The sequence below is a fragment of the Colius striatus genome, chromosome 1 (assembly GCF_028858725.1).
Source record: "Colius striatus isolate bColStr4 chromosome 1, bColStr4.1.hap1, whole genome shotgun sequence".
NCBI classification, from domain to species: Eukaryota; Metazoa; Chordata; class Aves; order Coliiformes; family Coliidae; genus Colius; species Colius striatus.
The window spans coordinates 129,485,330-129,509,951 of NC_084759.1; the positions used below are offsets into that span (position 1 = coordinate 129,485,330).

The 24,622-nt window shown below is 35.9% G+C and overlaps 1 protein-coding gene across 3 annotated transcripts in view; it reads right to left on the bottom strand.

The window, feature by feature from the left end:
* Nucleotides 1-24,622, bottom strand: part of LOC104563132 (potassium voltage-gated channel subfamily KQT member 1) — a 505,426-nt gene that overhangs the window by 191,908 nt on the left and 288,896 nt on the right. For all 3 annotated transcript variants that reach the window (XM_061988799.1, XM_061988797.1, XM_061988798.1), the window contains 3 exons: nucleotides 24,147-24,241; nucleotides 23,124-23,164; nucleotides 14,317-14,378 (listed from right to left, as the gene is read on the bottom strand). In XM_061988799.1, coding sequence (XP_061844783.1) covers nucleotides 14,317-14,378; nucleotides 23,124-23,164; nucleotides 24,147-24,241 — 198 coding nt within the window. The remainder of the gene's footprint in view (nucleotides 1-14,316; nucleotides 14,379-23,123; nucleotides 23,165-24,146; nucleotides 24,242-24,622) is intronic.

Sequence of the window (24,622 nt, forward strand, 5' to 3'; positions counted from 1 at the left end):
TTTTTTTTTTTACTGACCTCTAGTTCTTTGCATATAAGATATTAATATACAAAAACCAGAAAGCCGTGCTGAGATGTGGTAAGGAGCAGGTCCTAACAACATGCAAGTCATAGGTTGTGTCATGATTTTCATCTTGACAAGAATGTTGAGCCTTAGCTCCTCTAAAGAGTGGCCCCGGACAAGTACCTCCACAAAGTTGGCCTAGGTTTCCTGTTTATAAATGAATAAGATAACATTTATCCAGATTGCAAAATAATCAGAGAACTACCCGCTGCTGATCTTTAACATGTGCTTCCCACACACACTTCTCTCACTGTACAGCTACCTGCTCTTCTGCCATTATTTGTCAGTCCCATGTGAGTGTGAGGAGGTAGAGGTTTTTTCTCTCCAGAAATAACGACCAGGATTTTCTCTATGCAAAGTCTAGATGCTGTCATGTAACCACAAATAAGACTATGGGGCGACCCTCTGAGCTGGGCTTGTAGGAAAGCCTAAGCTGCGGAGGAGATTCTCAATGAGCTAGCAAACTGTTCCTCGCCATGTACCTGCAGCCCCAGAGAGGGAGGCTTTGTAGCAAAGCTGTCATCTGCACATACCCTGCACTCAAGGATGTTGGCTGTGGGGCTGGGAAGACACTGGGAAACAGGTATGCCATGGGGGAAAAAAGCACTGCCCAGTGAGGCCTCACAGGGCAGCACACCCACACTTGCAGGGCAGGACTGCATCCCTTCTCTTCCTGCTTAATGTCAAACATAGGTGTCAGTGGTCAGCGATTTAGAGATCAGACTGGCAGGTCAAATCCAGTACAGAAGCCTCAATACAATCCCAGAAACAAACAAGAGTCAAGCTATTCTAGGGGGGAAACATGAGGTGAGATTTCCAGAGTCCAGTTCAACATGTGTGAGACTTCAGAGGTCTCTCCTTAGTCCAGACCAAGGGACAGTCAACATAGAAGCAAAGACCTGTTTGCTCTGGAAAATATCTGGCTTTTCTTTTTTTTTTTCCTAAATAAATTTCAAAAGATTGATAGTAATCCCATCTCAGCTCTATCTTTGAGAGATTAAATTGTGTCCCTCAATTTTCTTCCTGTCTTTTTACTCTCCCTTCTTCCCCACATTTATCTTAACTTGCTGCCTAGCAGCCTTTACATCTCTGTACTGGGGCTGTGTGCATCTAGGAGGTGCATGTACACCATTATAATGAAGAAATGAAAAAGAATCATAAATGTAGGCTGATATATTAAAAGGTGCAATACAAGATATATTTTGTGCATTGCTGAATCCAACTTGGTCCACTCTGCCTGCTTATTCTACTTAAACGCACATGTCAACATATAAAAAGTTATTTCAGACAGCAGTATTTCATTACCCAAGCCAAGCCAAATGAACACAGGAATAGCAACAGTATACATGCCAAGGAAAATGAACTTTTTTTTCCTCCTACTGTAACATTTTTGGAGGCAGCCAATTATACATTAAAAAAAATCATGAATGAGCAGTGTAATTTTGGAGCCATAACTTAAAGTGAAGTATTCTTTTAAATATGAAATTAATATAGTCATGGTATTTTAACTGTTTTTCACCGTTTTGCATTCTTCTACAAGAACTCATTATAAGTAAACTTAAATGCTATATAAAAAGACCACAATAATCTTTGCCCACTAGTAAAACTGCTACTCTTATGAGTGTTACATATATAGGAATTTTTACATACATAAACAGAATATGGTCACTTATGGGATCTATCGATCACATTGAGGGCATATTAAGGGAGTAATGTGTGCACCAAATTTGTTGATGTGTTCTACAGTGTCTAGATTTTTCTATCCTGTACTATTTTGTACATTTCTTGCCCTGACATAAATGACCTCATTAACAAGAAATTCTAATAAGTAAATATAGGGGGGGGTTTTTCTGCATTTCAAAATCTGAACTCTGCTCGCCACAGCTTACTTCTATTTTGTGACCTCCCTCTGTATGTATAGCCTTGGAAGAGAGAGGAGAGAGGAGAAAAAAACCCGCAAACCAACAAACCCAACAGAAAAAGAGTTTTCTGCTGAATGACATAACCAGTACTCCTGTCAGACCAAGCTATAGTCAGCCTGCCCAACCATCTAGTAAAATTGAGTAAATGCAGAAAAGATATTTTTGGGAATGGAAATTACCTTCCAAATATAAACAGAGTTTTTTCTGCCTTACAAGCCAAAGAAGGAAATCACACAGAAGCATATGGAGTGTTCCATACCCTATGTGTTAAAGTTGTGTTAATTTTATAGGAGTTTCTGTCACCATTGAGTATCTTACCCCTCAAGCAGATAAGTTTTACCACAGGATTAGAAGCCTATTTTAGCAATTCCAACTAAGGATAAAATTTCATTGGGACTCTAAGATCTGACCCACATGCAGTGATCCCTACAGTAACAGCTACCATGTAGCTGGGCCTGGAAATAGATGGTGCTCTCAACATCGGATATACTATTTTGCTTTGGATTTTTTTCCCCCTGGATAGTGAGTTCAGAATGTGCTACAGGAGAGCTGAGAGCACCTAGCAAAAGCTTCAGTCAGAAATAATAACAATGGTCAGTATTCATAGAGTGTAGAAAGTGCTTTTTAGACTCTAAAACACTGAGGCTGATATGCATAAAATGTAAAAAATAGCCAGAAAAAAAGTTGATGTAAAAATACAAAATATACATCAGAGTTATATTTATACACATCCCTACAACTGCCCATTCAGTTAACATATATAATACTAAAAAAAAAATGTTGAATAACTCAGAGTCATGTAAGGCTGGAGGACCAGGCTCAAACAAAATTTGGCCTAAAGTGTGTGATTTGGAGGTCAGGCTCCAAACTTTTCTAAGAAAATCTAATTTGTTTGCATGCTCTACACCCAGAAAGAGTTTCACCTCAATCCTTTTCCTCTGTCAAACTGCCGTTTCCTCATGTTCCTACCCAGACTTTGTCTTCCAGCCTTCTCCCCAGATGTAGAGCTGCCCTCTCCCGACACTGTATGCATATTGTTACCCTGAGGCAGTTGCCCACTAATTTAATGATGAGGGTGAATGGACAGGTCAGAGCAAAGAATGGCCCAGAAATGCATATCTTCAGGGCATTACTGTGATCTTGTCTATGTGGCCATTAAGTTCTGAAGATGGAGATCCCACTTATATAGTAATAATAAATTTGGCTTTATGGTGAGCATACTGTTTGAATATAGTCGTTCTGCCTTTTGAAAAACGTTTTTTAATTTGGTTATCTGGACTTTTGTAAAGCATGTATGGTGGTGGTGGGAAAAGACTTCAGTGCCTCAGTTTTTGAGTACTCATGAAGGACCATCCTCCTTCCATAGTATTACATTTTGAAACAAGAGCAGAGAAAACAGCTGTTTCTTCTGTTTGACTGCAAATGCTGAGGCAAACTGAACACTGCACAAAGATGTTAATGTTCTTTGCATGGCACCCACTCAATCTTGCACAGGCTACAGGTTTAGCCTTTCACAGGCAAGAAGACTTCCTGCTTGTGGCTTTAGAAACTCTCCAGATACACATGGTGACAAGTTGTGCAAACCAGGTAAAGGCTGCAGCTGCTAAGCACCTTGAAAGCCAGTAACATGAATAAGCAGCTAATTTAAAGACCATTGATTTGTTTTGAGCTGCTGCGAAAGAACATGGGCTTCTGCTGCCTCCTAGGGTATGTCCTTATGGCAGTACCTTCTACTTGGGAGTTACCTGTACTCATTTTTAACTTCCTAACTGCAGTGCTGCTAGCAATGTACTTGTCTGTGTCAGAAAGGCCAGGGTGCTCTAGTTTCAGCACTTACTTGGCCTTTCAGCTGACTTTTCTGCCTCCCCTGGACAGTATGTAACAATATAAGTCAGTGTCTGCTAGAGCTATTTACAGTCAGTACAACTATTTACAGCTAGTACAACTAGACTGTCTTTAAAAGCCTAACATTTTAAATGACTACTGTACATTTTATGCCCATCCTATTTCTTTTATGATTTTTGAGGCTTCAAGGTTCCTACTTTTCATGCATATCTCCACCGCAAGGGTTAGAAATGAGCAACTTTGAGAATTCTCACATAATTGCATGTCTCCAAATACCAAAGCCTTAAAATACATGTAGAGTAGTAGGACACTTGCGATATTATGGCAGAGCTGATAACCTGCAATCTCTGCTCCTGAAGAGGAAGGGAAGCTGTGTGAGCTAGATCCTGAATCCAAATGGAGATGTGATCAGATGTTTATCCTTACCTGGCATCGACAGCATGGCCTTGTGCTATCCCATGTTTTATACGACACTGTTTTGGACATCCTCGGTACCCATTAAACTTGCATTACATACCCTTGTTCTATGCTTCACCTCTTGAAAAAACAGTCTTTTTCATGACAGTTATAACCTCCTATTTTTGTTAGCGTTTTTCTGAAGAGAAAATATGACAGAACTGTCAGTACTTCTAGTTGTCAGGTTTTGAGAACACTGAGGACCAAGACTGCCATGTTTCATATTGTGCACTTCAGCTGTGAACTACAGGTGTCAGAAACAAACATAGGGTGTGGATTTAGTACTTAATGATGCCCCTTAAACAGGAACAAATCCTGCCAGTACATTTTTAGTGATTATTTCTTCATCTACATGCTGCACGATAATATTAGAGAAACAGACTAGACACACAGTGGAGGTGGGGAGTTGTTGCAATGACTAAATAACCTGCTGGGGTTCCCCTCCAAGCTGAATGACCCTGTTATCCCAAGATATTTTATGACACCACAACCATAGAATTGAGAATGGTGGCTATGGCCTACGTAACAGCAGATAGTTTACTTCACAAGCAGAGAAGAGCATTTCAAATTCAAGGAGGATTTGAATTCAAATTCAAAGGGAGAGTATTACTCAGTCTACAGAAGGGCACTGAACTCTTAAGAAAGCAGTATTCGTGGCTGTGAGGAATACCTGTAGATGCTGTGTGACATATTTCTAGGTAAGGTATTTATACATCTGCCTGTATGATAGTACAGTACCTCACAGTAACAGAAGTAGCAAAGTACTGGTTTATAGAGGAGGAGACGATGTTTTGCTCATATTTGGGCTGAGGTCCTCTGGCAGAGCACCCTGGGTTTCTGAAACAGAGCTCAATACATGAGCTAGTAGTCTGTGTTTGCTTACTTTCAGTCCATTCAGTCACAAACATTCTACACAAAGCCATCTTAGCCTGCAAAAAAACCTTGCCGATAATGAAAAAAGTACAGTTCTTCAATTACAAACCATGAACAAATCCCTAGATAAACTGCTTAGTATTATTTAATTATATTCTGGCATTGTATCAAAATTTACTCAAGGATCAAGCTTGTAATAAACTAAGTACTGCACCTACCTGATAGGAAGAGATCTGAGGTACACTAGACCATTTTACCTCAGATTCAGAACCCAGTCCTCTTCTCTGGTCTTGACGGACTGCAGTGTGTAACAGAAATATTGACTAACATGTGCTTTACTCAGACACTCCAGAACACAGCAATGAAAGGAAATCCCAAAACAACAAAAATATTCATATAATTTATACAAAATTATTTACTAGAAGGAAAATAAATTATGTTGTAGGAGTATGTATTACTGACCTGCTCATTATTTTCCCACTGCATAAAATTTAAAGCTATGTGTTGCAAATAACAGCCTGGTGGTAAATATAGGGAAAAAAGTTTCTGTTTCTTGATATTTGATATCTTTCTCTCTTAACTCATAAATCTTTATAAGAAGTACTTTATACAAATATACAGTTAAGTTAAAATTTTCATCCCTAAATAACAGCTAACATGTCAGAGCAGGTTGTCACAGCACAGCAGTGTATCTCAGTGAGTTTTTTCCCTTCTTTTTGTTTTAATCTTTTATAGAGCTGTGTCATCCTGTATCTTGCCTTATACAGCAGCATTCTTCTTACTTTTAATTAGATACAGTCCATTGCAAACACCTAAAGATAGATTAAAGAAATTTAGATTCAATCTATTCTTTAAATCCATCCCTTAGCATCTAATACTGGCTATTAGCAGCAACAACAGAGTACTTACAGGACTAAACAGATATTTGCTTTGACTCAGCATCATAGCTCACTTGTGAAACATAAACCCAACTGCTAGTCTGGTAACCAAATGAATCATGTAAATCTGTCTTTTACAGTGTACTTTCTCTGGCCAAAAGAAATCAGAGATCAATACTATACAGCATTCAAATTACATTGAAACTGACCTTTAAATTACTGATTTGAAGAACGTGGTAGGTGAAATAACCACAGCACTTATGAAGGAAAGAGTAGTAAAGGACAATTACTCTCCTTCATGTGGGAAAATTTCTCTGTGTTCTCTGTGAATTCTTTGTTATGATGGAATGTCTTTCATTCAAAACTGGAATGAAATAATACCATTTTTCAGAAAATGAATCACAAATAAATCGGTTCAATTGCAATGCTCAGAAAAATTAGTATTTCACCCCAATTCTGATTTTCAGAATTGCTCTGAATTAGAAAATTAGAAACACTTTCTTTCAGTGTATGATTTAAAATACAGTTTGATAGAAGGTAACACCACTTCAAAAAAAATTCCATTGGAAACAAATTGTCATTTTCAGGTGAAGAAAAATTCCAGAGGAAAATTCTTAACTTTTCTATGGGTAGGGCAGCACTTGTAGCATACAGTCATAACCAAGAACGGCTACAAAATATATTTTTGAAAATAGATTTGTTAAAGAAATTGTTAAACATTAGCAACAGTTAGAGGTCATAAAACCTGTTCAAATTAAATGTATTTCTGTTAGAAAAAAAAATTTTAAAAAGCTATTAATAAGAAAAGCTTTAGTTTATTTTCTTTTTTTTTTTTAAAAAAAATTTCAGGAAGATAGAAGAATTGTTGACATACCCCATTTTTATATTTTTACATAAAATAGGTTTGTTTTGAGGACTAGGATGGCTGATCTTTTAGAACTTTATGTTAATTTAAAATAATTGATTAAAAATTATAAAAGGTAGATGCAAAATACTTATAAATGATCTGTTTTCTGTTATTCTTTGGATGTTCTTTGTGGAGGGTTTTGGTTTTTATTAAAAAAAAAAAAAAGACAAGATCTCCAAAACATTCTTAAGGTAAAAATACACTTTTTCAACTAGCAATAGTAAATAAATTACTTCATTGCTTCCTAAGCAACAGAACTAACAGAGCTTTGTTTCCTATATAGTTATGTCTGGACTTTCTGGCACCTAAGAAGAGCCATACTCACACTGAAGTAATTTCTTCTAGGAGCAGAGGGATTAACACTGTATCTGTCTTCTACACAGTTACTTATTTCCTTTAAAATTTACAGGAAGTAAATATTTCCAAGCTCATGACCCCTTTCTCAGTTTTTATTTAAACTGGTTGTGATTCTGGGAAGGTTTCAGTAGAGAACAGAAAGAGATGGACAGACTTCCTCAACCACAGCCTTTGTGGTCAGTGCTACTATCTCCAGGACATTTTCCTAGCATGTTAAACAGTCTGGACATATCAATATGGATTAGATTTCCAATGTTGTATCCTCTCCTGAAAGATTCCCATTCCCAAAGGTTCTGTTATTACCAGCAGTACTAAATCACTTTGCTGTTTCTATCTTCCTTGATATTCACAGTTAATATGTGTGCTTCTTTCAAAGAGTATTAGTGTAGACTAGCACATCTACTGTAAATGACTCTCCTTGTTTTTTAATTAAAGATAGCTACAAACGGATACCAAGCTGCTATGCAGCATATGGCTGCCTGCTTCTGCCTCCCTCTACCTCAGTATGATCCAAGGTGTCATGAGCAATGTTTGCTGACTGATTTTGGTTCCATCAGAAAAGTTTCAGACAAGAGAGCAGAAAAGCATCTAGACTGAACCATTTGCCTCAATTTGCCTCATCACAGCAGTCCTTGAGGCTGCTATAAATGAGATCAAACTATTCAAGCTGGATCCTAATCAACAATCAGTGCAATCACTGGGGAGCAGACACTGCCATCTGCATATGCATTTATTGGGCTTTGGAATTATTTAACGTTTGATTTATGGTGGTGAGTTGCATCCTGGCAAACATTCACTATGCAAAACTCCTTTCTCTCTCACCCGTTAAAAATCAGAGCCTGATTCATGTGAAAGCCTCCTGCTGAGTTCACTATGTTTTGGATCAGACGTCTGGGTATCAAGACTGGCAGACAGTATTCCATTTTGGTCCAATTTTCGTACTCAAATTTAGAAGAAACTCAAGTGTTTTCCATCAACATTTTAATGTTTACTTTGGGGAGAATCTTCACCATGGATCAGGTTACTATCATATAGAAAGGATGACCCACACTGATACATAAATTTGAAAAAAATTCTCAGTCTGAGGTAGACATCTGCCTTGGAGAATTTCAGCCCAGATGGCTAAAGTTTGGCAAAGATTTAAGCAACTGAAAACAGCTCTCTAATGGAAAGTGGTGTACAACCTTAGTTACAGGATGATGTTACCAACTACCACATATGATAAAGCTCCATAACAAGAACCATAAGGAAAGAATTCAGGTGGGATTCTTTCAGATATACTCCAGAATATATGATCCATTTTTTTTTACTTTTTGCTTGAAAGGTATATTAGAGTTAGCTCTTATTTTAGCCTTATTCTTCAGACACTATCCTCACATCCAGGCAGCTCAAAGCCAGCCTTTCGCTCTGAACAGTATTAAACTAGGTTTACATGAGAAACAAAAAACCCAGCTAGTCAAAAGAAACCCAGGTTATTATAGCTCCTCTCTTCTTTGAGAAGTCAGCTAGCAAACCAGAAAAGCTGTGCGTCTGACATCTAAGCTGTTAAAACAGGATTAATTAAAAGCATTAAAACAGTTTTCAGATTAAAAATCCATCTTGATACTGCAGTACAAGAACGCATGCACATCTTTATTTCTATAGTATCTTAAATACTCAGAATGCCACAAAGTTTCACTTAGACATAACAGATGAAATACATGATTTTGCTCATGTAAATGAGTTATTTAATTAAGTCTAAACTTTATTAGTCCCCATTTCTGTTTTCACCTCGTGTCTGTCAACTCACTCCTGTTGAACAGGATGTGGAGACCTGAGGTTTAATCTTGTTTAAAGCCGTGTAAGAAATTTGCTGCAATTTAGACCTGTGTAAAACACTACACTGGCACAAATGGAAGCACAGTTTCTCTTGAAACATAAGGCTTTTCTTTTTTCTTTAATTAGGCAATAACTTTAAAATAAAAATCTAATGACTTCATGGGTATGGTGCAGAATCAATAGGTTTGTGCTGGGCTGCTCTGGAGTAAAAGAGATCGGGTGTTGACTTTGTTTATGGGCATCCTATTTCAAATACGCAGTCATAGCAACTTTCCTTGTGAATCTCCTGTCAATCTCTTTGAAGTAAACATGGCATGTCTCAAGAACATATACATCAAGCAATACACCTTTCTTACGAGAGACATAAGAAAGGACATACTGTCTTGCACACATTTGTGTTGAGAAGAGATACTCCAAAAATCTACAGTGTTCATGCATGTTTGCCAAACAGAGGGTTGAGACAGAATGTATTTTCTAAGAACTATCACTCTGTTTTGTTAGCTAAAAAAATCCACGTAACACCCATTTTCAAAGGGCCTTCTGAAAAGCTTTATATTATGGAATGACTCAATCATTAAGGAACTGGGGGAAAACAACCCTGAAACACCTTATTGCCAAAATATGTTTTTGTTAACAAATGCATTTCTTGGGTTTTTTTTCAGACATATTCTTGAAACCTCAAAAATGCAGCACACTCATTTTGCAACTGACTCATTGAGCACCAATTTTCTGCCTTTTCTCCCTTTTTAAATGCAGTTCAGTTATACCCATCACCCCACCCACAAATGAAAGGTTAATAATGGAAATTCTGACAGGGCTTTCACAATGACGTTTCTTGCAGACACTGTCATGATAAATAATTCACTATTTAATGACTCCTGATGTAATCACAACTGGAGTCAGATTCACTAATACCCATCTCTCCATTGTTATCTAGGAGGAAATCTATGGTGAGGAAATACCGCTCTACTCTGAGTCCATCTTTTTAGCTCCCAAAATTAAAATGAGTGTTTAAATTGGTAAAGAGTTTACCACCACAATCTAACCTATTCTTTTGTTTATCTTGAGCAACACTTTTGTTCTGGCTTGCATTACTCAGAAGGGTTCCGCGTTACTGCCCTGTATTCTCTTAGTGTTTCTGCATTTTTTAAATGCTACCAAATGCTTGCCTTTGGCTCCCAGCATTATCACATGTTGTCTATAAATATGGAAATAGTTATGGTAATATGGATGTAAATCATAACTGTAAATACCACATAAAGAAGACTGCCATATAATTATAAAAATACCTAATAGATTTCTTTTTCAAAGACAACACAGCTGTCCCTTCTAACCTTTAATTTGTAGATTCTTTTCTCTCCTGTTTTTTATTTATAGGTTGCCGTCCAGTTTGACATAGCACACCATGATTTTTGTTTCTAATTTTGAAAAGAAAAGAAAAAGAATACTCATTTCATCATATAGAAGCATTAGTTTATGATTTTGAAAAGAAACTAACGCCAACTCTAGAACATCATTTTGGAACCAATCTCTCTCTTAATACATTTCAAAAGAATCTATCAATGGCTACATGCTGTAATTTAAAATTAAATCCTGCCATCAAACTAAAGAAAAGGTCAGCCAAATGGCACATATCACGTGTTGTGAAAGAAGCTCCATTCTTTCTCTAAACATCTCAGTGTTTTTATGGATAGAGCCACAACTGGTTATTATGAGGATCACAACAAAATAAAATTTTTATACCCTACAAAGGGAAAAAAAGGTTAAAAAATGTTATGGGTAAACTTTCACTATGCAACATGCCATGTTAATGAAAGGAGTAAAGCCTTACATGACACTACTGTTGCCAAAAAGGGTTTTACATGCTATCTGGACACTGCCATCATGAATTTTATCCCTTTCTAGTCAGCTTTGCCATGCTTAAAAGCAATGTGATACAAGTATATTTCAACTCTGTTTTATGCTGGACTTGCACGGTGCTTCATCCTACACAAACTTGTTTCTACCTCTTCCTTGTTACCTTAAATTTACATACGAAGCCTAGTAGCTATGAAAGAGAGGCTGCAGACAACACTGTTCATGCCATATGAATGGAAGACCTCTATCTTTGAATCTTTGAAACATTTTGGCCTCAAAGCTTTTATCTATCACTAAGCAACCGCTTCAGAGACATGTGCCCTTCTACACAGAAAATCCCACATTTTAACTCAAATAGTAGCAAACCTTTCAAGGCAATGATCTCTGTCTTAACCATTAGAAATGTATGCATCTCTCTGTCTCTCTCTTAAAATTGGTAAAAGGAATAATTATTCCTTTATGCAGAACAGTGCATAGCTCTGAATGAGTGAATTACATTCTGATACCCTTTTGGAGAAAGAACTAGAACAAATGAACTGGAAAATACTGGTGGGAAAAATCAGTCTGGTCTAGAGGAATATTTATAGTTTATTGACACAGATTTTTGAGCAGATGAGACCTTCAAATCCACACTGCATTTTTATCAGTCTACACCAACTGGCCTTTGTCCAAAAATGAGTAATTTTATCAGATGTGTCACTTGGTTGGGTGGCTGCCATGACTATACTGGGTGCTTGAACGTTAAAATAATTTCTCCAGGGGAAAGAGGATGATCCAAAAGATTTTCTAGTTCCAAGAGGGAGATCATTTTTCACCACCAGCTGGAGCCTGATGTCAGACATGCCCATGCTTCATTTATTCTCCTCAGAGGTTGAAACTCAGCTTGTCCTTCCTGACTTCAATATTGTTTCACATTTGGGCACATAGAAGCTACTACACAGGGAACTGTTAAAGCAAGATAGCCCACGAGACATGAGAAAACAGTTTAGGGGAAACCGCTTGACAGCAGGATGCAGTTGTTTCTATTGTCCCATTAAAATTGAGATATCTGGGAAGCTTAACTTTGTTTTCACTATGTAAATATATGTGTTTTAGCCTAATGTTCCAAAAAGTTGCAAATACAAAAAAAAAAAATCCAAACCCAAACCCACACCACCAAAAACCAATATAACCAAGAAAGCAAATATTTCCTGAAAGAACAGATGCCCTGGGATCCATCTGGTATGTTATTTTACATCTGCAGTTTGATCTGAGAAGAAAGGAACTGCAATGATTGAACATCATTCATAGAGTCATCTTATGAAAATAAGTTGACATACTTTTATTCCCTTCTATTTGTTTTCTGCAGAACAATGAAGAGAGAGATAGAAATCACCAACCAATTCCCATACAATATGTGGTCAGTTAAAGCACTAAATTTAATTCTTCAAACATAACAGCAACTAGGTCTTGCCCAAACTAATGGTTTCAGCTTGCACCAACTATATTTAGAACATGCTTAAATAAATTTAAGATGGCTATACAATTGGGTTTTTTTAACTTACATGACTGTTTTTCTGAGAACATTGATGAGAATCCCTGCTACAGACTGGTTACCACATGCTTACAACAGACATTTTATACAAGAAGGCAAAAACATGCAGCTTCATCATATCTGACCATTTACGTCGAGGCAGCATTGATGAAAATGATAAACTTTTTCAATCAGCTATAGTTCAGTTTTCTAGTTGGTTTAAGCTCTAAAGGCAGAATATGAGCAAATATCACAGATGATTCCCTGCAACATTTACTGCATACACTGGTGTCTCCTGTAACAAATGCCTTATTACAATAGAGATACTTCTGCAGTACTCTAATTCAGGCTTTGAATTAAAAGTTGTTAAATCCATAGCACACTGTGCTAAAGGTGTACCAATGCCAGACAAATTAATAACTTTCAGACCTCTCCTTCATAAATGTGAAGCAGTCAGGAGACCATGAACAACTACATCCAGAAGGGTTTACAGTACTAAGTACATTTCTCACACAAAGTAATTTAACTATTATCACAGCTACTTTTATTGCTAAATTTTAACATCTACACTGTCATTTTCTTTATAAATGGATGCTCAAGAAATATGAGTGAACTAGTGGTGTGAATTTGCAGAATATACAGAGGCTGGAAATCAATATATCTCCTTTGAAGTGAATTAAGGTAATATGAAAGAAAGCCATTTTCACTTTGAAGGAGTGTGTCTATATAGGAAACAAAATAACTTTAAAAGTTAACTGAGATCTTTTGTCTTTCTCTGTCTAAATGATTCTCTAACACTGTCCAAGAGAGCTAAAAGTCAGAGAAAACTTGTCCCTTCATATTGCACTGTCACATGTTTCCAATGTTTTCCCAGCAATGATCATTAGATATTAGACAAGAAAAGGAGAAATTGAATTTGGTTAATTTGGTTTGTCAAGATCCACAGCTCTTCTTAAGAATAATGAAAAGTTTCATACTTCTTTCCTTCTAGATCCACTTCTCCAGAAAAAAATGAAAAGAAAATTTATATGACAAATTTGAGTAAGATAAGGATTCAAATAGGCAATAAACATGTTACATTTAAATGGACTTTTATCTTAGCTGTTACATCATGCCATACACCAAAGCTAGAGCGTTCCCACTGTCCCCAGAAAGAAAGCTGTTCCAGAGACACTAGCTTTTAGGGGTAGGTAAGAATGTCGACCAACAAATTAGAGAAATGAATTCTTTGTTTTAAGCAGACTTGCATTTTTGTTATCACTTGACTGGGAAAAGCTCTTCAGGATGTTTGGAAAAGGTCTTAAAAATAGAGCTTCATTGAGCTCTAGCCTTCAGACATTCTTCTAAGTAACTCTAATTAATAACAAAGATGAACATATTCTTGGAGAGAAGACAGTAGGGGAGGGATAGAATTCATACAAAGATATTGTACAAGGGAAAAAATTAAGAACCTGAAGATTATTAGCTGAAATATCAAGTGTTGAGATTTACAAAGACTGCTGATATTAGCCTTTCTCTTTAACAAACTAATTTTTGTATGACAAACACCTTGGTACTACATGGTACTTATCTACAAGATGTGTGATTTGGCTTCAACATAAAAATGCTCCCTTTTAAAATCAAGAACCTAATCTGTATGGCAGGTAAATGGTTAATGCTGAATAGCATGCACATGATACCCCATCAACTCCCTTACAAAAAAATAGGACATTATTCTTTATTATGGTGCCCTGTAATTCTTAAGTAAATCATGCTAAGATACTATCTTTCGTGTCTGTAGATCAGATATCACTACTCGGGGAAAAAAAAAAGCTTTCATGCACTTACCTTATCCTCTAGCCGGATCAGTCTGGCTCCTACAGTATAGTACCCTTTGTCTACCCCTTTTTCTAAATAAAGAATACAAAAAAATGGGACATTCATTAGGTGGAGAATAAACTCAAACTGAGAATTATATCTATGGTATTTAAAGCAAAAAAGAAGCTGGTAAAAGTAGGGTAGTATAAATAACATGAACATAATAAGAAAAAAGTTCTTCACGGTGTACAGAAATGAAAGAGAGCAGCTGGAGTGAAGGGATTTGGTTTTTCCAACTGACAAGTTTGTCTAAAGGGCAACCTGGACCTTGGTAGAGGTAGTCTGTGGATTTGAAGGGCTACGGATCTGAGGTAACTTGATTCCTGGATTAGTTATCTCAGACATGCCCCCTAGGCATATCTCTCAATTTGAGTCTCATTGACAGGAGCAATGTACACTTTCTATACATCAAGAAATCAGAATAGCTTTCAACTGAGTTTGTAGGTGTAGGAGGCAACACTATCCAGGGGTTTGAGGGCTGAAGTAGTAGAGGTTTATCTAGAGAAGATGTCACTGCAAGTGAGTGACACTGGAAAAAGTCCTTGCATCTCCACCTTCATTTTCCTTCCTAGCCTTCATGAGACATTATACAATTGTTTGTATAATGTTATCCAATTGTTTGACTCGAAAACTGCAAATGGGAGCAAAGGCTGAAAACTGTGTAAAATGGTGTCTATTCCTTCTGTCCACATGTCCAATTGCAGAGGAATGCCATAGTTTGGGAAGTGGTGTTGTTTCACAAGGAATGAAACACAAAACCACATATTAACAAGAAATAAACCAAAACTGAATACAGAGGTAACTTAGAAGCCTATGTCAATGGAAGCTGTACACATTTTTCTCTTCTAAACTGTATTTCTGTTACTGGGCTGGAGTAATTACTCCTTGTTTATTCCATAAATTATTCCAGTTTTATAAGTGATTGAGATCTCTTTTTAAAGCTATTTAAGCCCATTTTGAATAGGACATGAATGCAATGTGATGGGCTTATTGGAAGTCAGACTGAGATATGAATTTACAGTGAATCAGCATCCATCAGCATGCCTGTATGTGTGTTCGTTCTGCAGGGAACTCAGATTCTTCATTTCCTCAGCCAATTGCACTTGCTTTCCCATTACCATTAGAAGTGTGTATGTTTGCTAGTGGACACATTTAGTGATATATTTGCAACAAAGTTAATCTCAAGGTAACTTGTACTGTATGCACCACAAACTTAGAGAAAGGCTTTGGTGAAAAGCAATGCTTGCAAGAGTACTCTTCCTTTCCTTCTCCTCTACAGACTACCTAGAATACTAAAATATTGCGGACCCTTGGCACCTCTGTGCAGGCATTAGAAAGGAGAGGAAAGGAGAAAAGTTCATCAGAGAACCTGCAGGAGTAAATACTATAAAGAGAGAAAATTCAAAGATTGTTCAAGGACACTGTGTGGGGACAGAAAAGAAATGACACATTTTGGTTCATGTATGCTGTTCATCATTCATTAGTTCACAATGACAGAAACCTCTTAAAATAAAAGAGCACAAGGCTCCAAGTTTCTCTAAGTAAAGATCTCTGCCTAAAATGACTCTGTAATCTACTTTCTTGTTAGTAAATCTGTAGACACTTATCAATGTATATACTAGAAAAAGCATACCTTTAAGGAGTTTGAATTTGAGATGTGATTTAAACAGCGGTAGGGTGGTAGGTTTTTTGTTTAGGTCTAAAACCAAAAATCCCCCTGAACCTGAAGAAACATTGCAACATATTGGAGGTTTTTGTTTGTTTGTTAGTTTTTAAAGGAATAATTGTCTCACCAACTCTAATTATATCCTTCGTATAATCACCAAGACCTCTCAAAACAAGTAAAGTGAATGTTTCCTCATTTAGTTATTCTAAAATGTAGTGTGGAACAGAACAAAATAGGAAGCATATAAGTAGTAATAAGTTATTTTGTGGCATGTAGGACTCCTGCAAATGAAGTGAAAAGGATGATATACATGCATGTTGCTGTGTCATGTCCACTCCTCTATTGGACTCATGTATTTTTAAGTCACAAAAGCCTGTGATCTTTCCCATTTCTTATTAGGCTCCATTTAAATCAGCATTCATATTTAATTTAAAAGCATATTCCTCTAATAAAGACCACTTTTAAAAGTAAATAGAGTGTGTATACAATGTGCAGAGCACTGTGGTAAGAAGAGTAGGCAGAAGTTCAGATAACATTGCTCTAGTACATTTGATTTCTATCTCATGTTTATACTTTTTCAGATAAATGCTTTTAGTTGTTGTACATTAGATTATTTGCCTCTATGTAGTTGAAAAGGTTGCATGGCCAACTGTATATCTGAAATGTCTTAATTTTTAAATTATTTGCTTATTAATCTAAAATAACTGTTTTTAGTATTGTTTTGTCTTCTCTTTGCAACAAAACAAATAGGCCTACTAAGCAATCCATGAACTGTTTACATACACGTGAAAAGCAGACACAAAGAAAACAAGCATGATCATCACAAAAGGAGGAACAATTGTTTATATCTGGATGAAATATAGATTAAAAAATATAGCTCAAAATGATTTTAAAAAGTAATCTTGAAACAAGCTTGTGATGTGTAGTTGGTATGATACAAATAATTTTATATATTTAGACTTAAATAATATAAAACACTAATAGATAAGCAATACACAATATACCTCAGGAGACTAAACATTTCTTAGGCATCTAGTGCATTTCTCACCTTTATTAATACGTAAATTTCTGCCTTGAAGTCTTTGCCTTCCTGAGTGTACATACTTCACTACTTTCAAAACAACATAGACTTTTATTTCGTAGTATTTTCACAAAGATGGCCCATCTCTTTTTCTAGTGAACAGCAAGAGGTGCCTCTTGTAAAAAAACTTAAAAATTTTTAGATATTCCTCACACCAGTTGAGAAAATAAGAAAAATCATCCTTAACTCTTTCACCAAATGGAAGGACATTGTGTACACTACAAATTACTCATTATTCAAGTTCATTCATTTTTTTCACAATTAGTGTGGGCTATCTCATCAGAATATACCAAAGAAAGAAAATAGATCTTTTTCTTTTCATTAGGAAGTATACTTATGGGGAACATTAGGACAGTGACTGAATTACAGACAGATGGTCTGAAAGTGATAAAAGTTGGAAATTATCTACTCTGCTTTTCCAGGGTAGGAGTACTTCCTTAATGTTTACTTTATGGTATATACAGCTATAAGAGGGCTAACTCAAAAAGTTTAAAGATTATCTGAACGCCTTTTTTTTTTTTTTTTTAAGCAGAAAATGAAGACTTTGAGCACTGTGATATCTAGGATACTCCAGAGTGCCAAAGACTTCTTAAAACCTCTGCAAATTATATCAAGTTCAGTACTGGGCCTCCAGAAAAAGGATAGCACAAGCGATACCACCACATTCTTTCATCTAACTCAGTGCAACTACAGCCTTCTGTATCTGTATTCCAGTCCTCCAAAAGCTTTATGTAAGGAAAATTATGATGAGCTTATGTCAAGATTTAGATTGTTAGGTTTCCTTCTCGAAGGTGTGCTTCTGAAAATGTAAGTCAGAGTTGTCCTTTCAAATACTGGACTCATAAAATAGCAAATAACAAAGTTGCCTTAGGCATCATGACTTTTGACTTCAGTCTCGCCTTGGCAGACAGAGTCTTTTACAAGTAACAGGTAGACGTTAAAAAGAGGTAAGACACTCCTAGATCAGGCACCATTCATTTCCCTTGGACAGCCTAAAGAAAATTTAAAAAGTAAATTATAAAGATATTTTAATTTAGAAGGCTGTATTGCAACACAGAAAACTTAGTTATAAAGCAAACTGTTCCATGATGAAAGTTCAACAGAACACATGGAAAGTACAAATTTCTAGCATTTTTCAAGTTGCAAAAGTCTAACTGTAGTGAGCAACTTACCAGGTTAAAGATGTACAGTCACTTTTCAACAAATAAAGCAGTTTTGAAGAAAGGTCTGTCTGCCTATCTACTTCATTTATCTAGCTTTTGAGATGACATAATTTTCTAAGTATCTCATGAGGAATAATATAATAAATTTATTAGAGAGAAGTAATATATACTGATTCTGTTGAGAACTATGTCACACTTCTATCCTTCCAGAAGGTGCTGACGGCAGGATTTAGACACGCTACCATTCGACTATGCATAAAGCAATTAATATACCAAATTTAGAACGAAATGCCAACATTTTTATTAAGAATGTAACTCAACACTGTTTGCAGGATCTGGATGAACAGTAAATCAGCTGCAGTTTCCAAGCCCTCAAAGTAGGATATATATGATATTTCTGCTGGTCTTTGCACTGAGGTAGCTCAATCTCAGTAATAAAACGAACTTTCAGAGATAAGATTGTGAACATCTGAGAGCTACGAAAAATGTGCTAAGTAATTTTATTTTTGGCCAAGTTCCCATGGCTTTTGTCTCCAGAAAGAGTGAAATAAATCAATTCCTCAAGAAACATGGCTTTCATTTCAAATATTAATTGACTTAATAAGATAACAATTAAACTAAGAGTATTTATTATGCCTTAAAAGATATTGTGACCCAATTTCTTCTTAACAGCTGGGAAGGAAGTAGCATCAGGAAGATTAGGTGGAATTTCATAGAAAAAAAACCCAAACAATGGAATTATCAAAATTTTACAAGAAAGCCTTTTCCTCCAGGGATTCCCACCTGTATTATTCAGACCCAAGGAGTTCAGATCAACTGCAGATATGCATTTTGCATACTTTTCTGAACCCAAACACTGGATCTTTTGTTTTACCTTGACATTATTCTTCACCTTTGCCCTTGAAAAGCCATAGTAAGTCTCAAAAATTGCATTCAAAAGCAATTAACTCCACCATGTGTAATGAAGGTCAAGTATTACAGTCTTCCTATTTATATCATTACATAAGTGTCTGCTTTGTTAGTATGCTAAATTTTTTTAATGTTCTTTCGCTCTATAGCAACGCTTTCAATTACTAAGGAATTTGTTTACTATTACAGGAATCTTTGTGTCATTTTATAAAATTGCATTAGTGGGAACACTGATATGAGCTGTAATAAAACTAAGACAGCCTTCTGGGTATAAACATAAAAATGGGATTCAAGTCTTTGGAAAATTTATTCATTTTCTTAATGGTCTTAAATCCACTCCTGATACTAGAAATTTTAAAGAAAGCTAGTAGATGCCAAGACCAAAACAAGGAAAAAGAGAGGATTCTTCAAGATATGTGTATGTGAAACTTAAATAATGAAAATTCTTGTTACAAAATATTGCTAGTGTTTACAGGGAAAACTGGGACAGCTTGTTGAAGACAAACCAGCTAGGACTACTAAATATACAAAAACCACATCAGGAAGTCTCTGATCTGCCAATGTTTAAAAGCTAATAGGAAGCTGAGAGGCTTATGCATGCTCCTTTTTTTTTTATACATTTCCCAAAGTATCTTGCTTTGGAAAAGCAAGTAGTCAGGACTGATGTGACCCAGCATGGCTTTCATTCTGTTCTTGTATCCTTATCTTGTTTTAACAACACTTTTAGGGCTTTCTATCTTTGAGAAAAGAACTTGAAAAAATAACAATAATTGCTTCCAGTGAATTAAGATTCTGTCTTTTTCATGACATTATTCAATTTTGAAGTGTAATAGTACTGTAGAGACACTTCAATTACTTTATATAATATCATCAAAGTTGACAGAGTTTCAGTAACAGCCTGATACAAACCCCACTGAGGTCACTAGAAAGACTTCCATTCATTTCAGTAGGCTTGGATTCAGACCTTAAGATTCTTTGAATGCGAATATAGAAAAATAGAGGAAAAAAAAAAGGAGCTAGAAAGGAAAATTTTCATGTCTTTCTCCTTTGTGGTTTAATTTTCTTTGAATTGTCATTTCTCTTTTGCTTGCCATCAGTACAAAAATAACATAGTCTGGAGGAAACACCCATGTTGTTTACAAATGAGGTTTTTAGTAATGCCTTTGAACAAGAAAAATATAATACAAAAAATACATTTTGAATATAGAATAAGCCATTCACTCTGAGACAAACTCTCGAAGAACCCTTTTTCCAGAGGAGAAGAGCAGGGCAAGAGTCCACCCATGACAAACTGATATTATAACCAGTCATCACCCTTCATAATCTGATTATTGGTGGGTTGGAAAATACCATGACTAATCATAAACTAAACCTAGTTTTAGTTCTGCAAACCATTTATCTGTAACCACTTATCTTATTTTTGGATTTGTGGAGGGTTTAGATAAAATAACTGCTAAATGAAATAACTTTTGGTTTTCATCTTGCAAACCCACAAATGAGCTTACCAGCTTTTACATCCTGGACAGCTATTTTACCTTTCCCAAACAGTATTTATTCAGTCCATTTCAGTGCAAAGCTGTATGTCTTTGCAAAAAGTATAACTTCTCAGAGCTGGCATGCCATGGCGGCAGACATCATTTCTGTTAGGGCCACCATGCCTTTGCATTGGAGAGAGCTGCCTCAAAGCAGCTGTTCAGCAGTAATGTTGCAAGAAAAGACTAACAAGGTGTCATAACCTTCTCCAGCACACAGAGATTTGCTTTCCCAAATATCTCTGAAGTCTTATGATGCTCTCTACAGTAAGACTATCTCACAGAAATTCTGAAGAGGAACCTAACTCAACCTATCTTACCTCTGGAAGCCAGTGAGGTTTTTTCCATATATTAAGTCAACGGAAGAATTTTTGTTTAAAATAGCAATGAAGACTTGTGGTACGTTTTGACTTGAAGGGTTTTTTCCTCCCCCTTAATCATCTGGGACTGTATTTGCTGGTTGTCTCTCCAGGATCTGGCTGGTACAGCAATTTACTGTGTAACCTCAGGCCTAGAGGTAGACCATCTGCATTGCTTTGGTTGTCCAATGTTCTATTGTAGGCTTTGCATATGAGTTGACTAGGATTGAATCAATCATGGACACAACCCCATGTCTTTTCTTCAGTACTTTAGAATCTTTTCAACACTTGAATACTTTGAACACTTGTTCAAATCCACAGACCCACCTAAGATCTTCCCAATGGTTTCTAAGACCCTTTTGACCCAAGATTAGGTATGACTAAATTTCTTAAACATCTTTGGCTTCCCAAACTTCTTAGAACATTATTTCATAGTTATCTTCTTTTCAGTCAACACTTCTCATTATTCTTCATCTTTGAAACGTGAGGCTGTTTCATAAAAAGTGCCTCTAACGCTAGTCTTTTGGAGCACAAACTATAGTACTAATTTGATAATGTTACATTTGCAATAAAATAATACATTCTTGGAGGCAAGCAAAGTTTTTCCATAAGTTTAGCTAGCACATCATGGAATGCATTCCCAAGTATGAATAAGTATAGATGTATTCAAACTGACAGATTATTTTCCTGTGGTCCAAAATCAGCTTAGCTACAGGGAAAGAGAAATGTACTACTGAATCTTCTGCACCAATTAGATGTTAAAAATGTGATTTGTGAGATACTTTTTGTTCTGATAAACTGTTTTAACCACTGATAATATAGTATTTTTAAAGGTTCTGAAATAACTTCAGAAGCCTCAGTTGCACTAATGCCCATGAGTGCTCAGTCACTTAGGGATATGGGACTATGTTTTCTAAGTCACTATTGAGCTTGTAGAGACAGAGAATGAGATTAAGCCATTAGAAAATTGAAGTAAAAAAAAAACTCCACTTATTTCAGTCCTTCCCACACAAGAATTCACATTTCCAGTCTCCATGATTCCCACCACAAGGTTTTCCCAGAATCTCACCACTGTGTAAGGCCAGGGTCTTCCTTCCCAGTCATAAAGCTTAAATGTATTTATGGCCAGTTCGCAAGCACATGTTCATCTGCTTTCACTGTCCTTTTCCTAATGTATTTCTTTACCTCACAGATAATTACTCCCCTTGCAGATTTAATGGACCTTTGTTACAGATCTTTCCAGTCTTTTGCTTTGTTAGGTTAAAAAGAGCAAACTTCTGTTTCCCGTTAATAGAATAAGCTCTCCTTTTCTCTAGTTATTCTAGTAATTCCTCCCTATTTTTGTTGCAGCTAGTATTTCTCAAAGACATGGAATTTTTTTTTTTTTGCATAATAAGTTACATAAAGCCTTACCTGAGTTATGAAAAGACATGTATACTTCCTTATATGTCTTGACAATCTCCCTCCTGATCCTAGGATCAGACTAATTTTTTTTATGCATATATCACAGTGTTTTTTATATTTAGTTTTCATTTGATTAGAATTACTTAGCAGACCAGGCCTTTTCCTCTTCTCAGATATGCCAGACTGTTTACCAGTATTAACATGTAGGAGATTTTTAAAACTAATTTCCCTGTGTCTGATCTTGCAATTTTTTATGACTGAATTTCATACCACTTCTACTATCCCTAGTTTTCAAGGCTATTCTATTTCTTCGTGTATGAAACCCTTGATCTTCCTTTGAGCTTTCCCAAACTGAAAGCCATAGGTTTTTTAGAAAACACAGATGCAGCACAAAAGATTTAGAAAGAATTTTTTTTTGTGGAAAAATTTCCAGTAATATGTTTCCAAACCAATGTGTGCTGATAAACATTTTTAACCTTTATTCTTAATTTCTATCTACTCCACTACCACCTGAATGCAAAGTATTGTCTTTCCACAGTCATTCTAGCATTTATTATGTATTCATGTATAATTGGCTGGATTATAAATCCATATTACTGTAGACATAAGTATTTCCACAAAGTTATGGAGCTAATAATTTTTCATAAATTACAATCACTATACCTGGGAAGAAAAGGCCTGGCTTTCCCAAGGAATGGTCCAATCTGAAAAGAAAAGAAAGAATTACCGGCAGTGCAATTACCAAGCAGTTTAAACTCTACTGCTAAGAAAATCATAGGAGTATAATTTACATGAGAATTTACAGTAGATTTAACTCTAAACCAAAGCAAGAAAAAACATGAGACTAGCATTACTTTCTGTCCATACAGTCAGTATTTTAGAGGGTTTTTTTTTCAAAAATGAAACCATATTATTATTATTATTTTCATGAGTACTAATATTTTGTTTCTTAGACTTTCATATTATGAGTAAAACATAGTTCTCCTGTGTCATATGTAATCTAATAACAAAGATTACACAAACAGAATAGCTTCTTAATAACATTTGCAAGTGTTCCTTGAATCTCATGCAGACAGATTTAATAGCTATGTATGTTGACACAGTAGATTCCATTCAACAAGGTTTTGTTTTGATTTTTCTTTTTTAATTTAAGGGACAGAGGAGTTCAGTCTAGTGTTTCGGTCAACAGTGTTAATTTGAAAAGAGAAAAGCATTTTATGCTGAAGAAAACACTTTTTGTGGTAAAATATTTCAGCTGCAATCCCCAAACTCAGTGAAAGCAAGTGGACGGAGTAATGTGGGAAGGGAAAAGTTCCAGATAGAGAGGGGAGCACAAGCAAAACAGATTCCTCTCAATTGTGGAGAACCACAGAGAGGGGGCAGAAAGGTAAATCATTATTTGAAAAGTTTTTCTTTTCCAAGACAAGGGCAGAAAAGCTCACTTCATACCATAAATTTCACAGCATGCACCTTAATTTCTTTTAATTTCACTCAGAGGAGAAGAAGAGGAGGACCAATGATAATTGTAAACTTGGTCATAAAAAAGGGTTAAAAGTGAATCCAAGTTAAATCCTCTAGATATTATGCTCCCTGTTGTGCTTGCAATTTTGGATAATTACTGTTCATTAAGTACACATCTCTCCTAAAGCCAGCTGGCACTAGAGAAATCAAATAGACAGGGCCTACCTTCTTTGAAGTTCTTTTATCCGAACCATCATATTAAGGTGTCCTTGTGAGTACTGTTCAATCACATCACGTACATCATAGGGTTTCCGAGCTTGCTGTGAAAGGAGTCATATATGAGATTGAAAAGTAAGTATAGTTTAAACATGATTTCTATTTCAGTCAGGACTCAATTCTACTTTTTATCTTCCAGAGGTTATTTGCTTGCCAATTTGCAACAGTTATTGCAATGAATATAAGATACATAGGCATTTTAGGAGTGCATATTTCTTGTGGAGAGGGAGGCAAATGATTTCCATTACTGTCAGTTAGAGTCATGTCTTTAAGTTACTTCATACTGAGCAAAATATTAGACCTTCACAGTGTGTATAAAAACCACAAAAGCAAGATATATAATTTATCTATCTTATATCTATATATAATTTATATTATCAAGTGTAATATCTCTTGGCTCATTCCAAAGCCATGTGTTAATCATA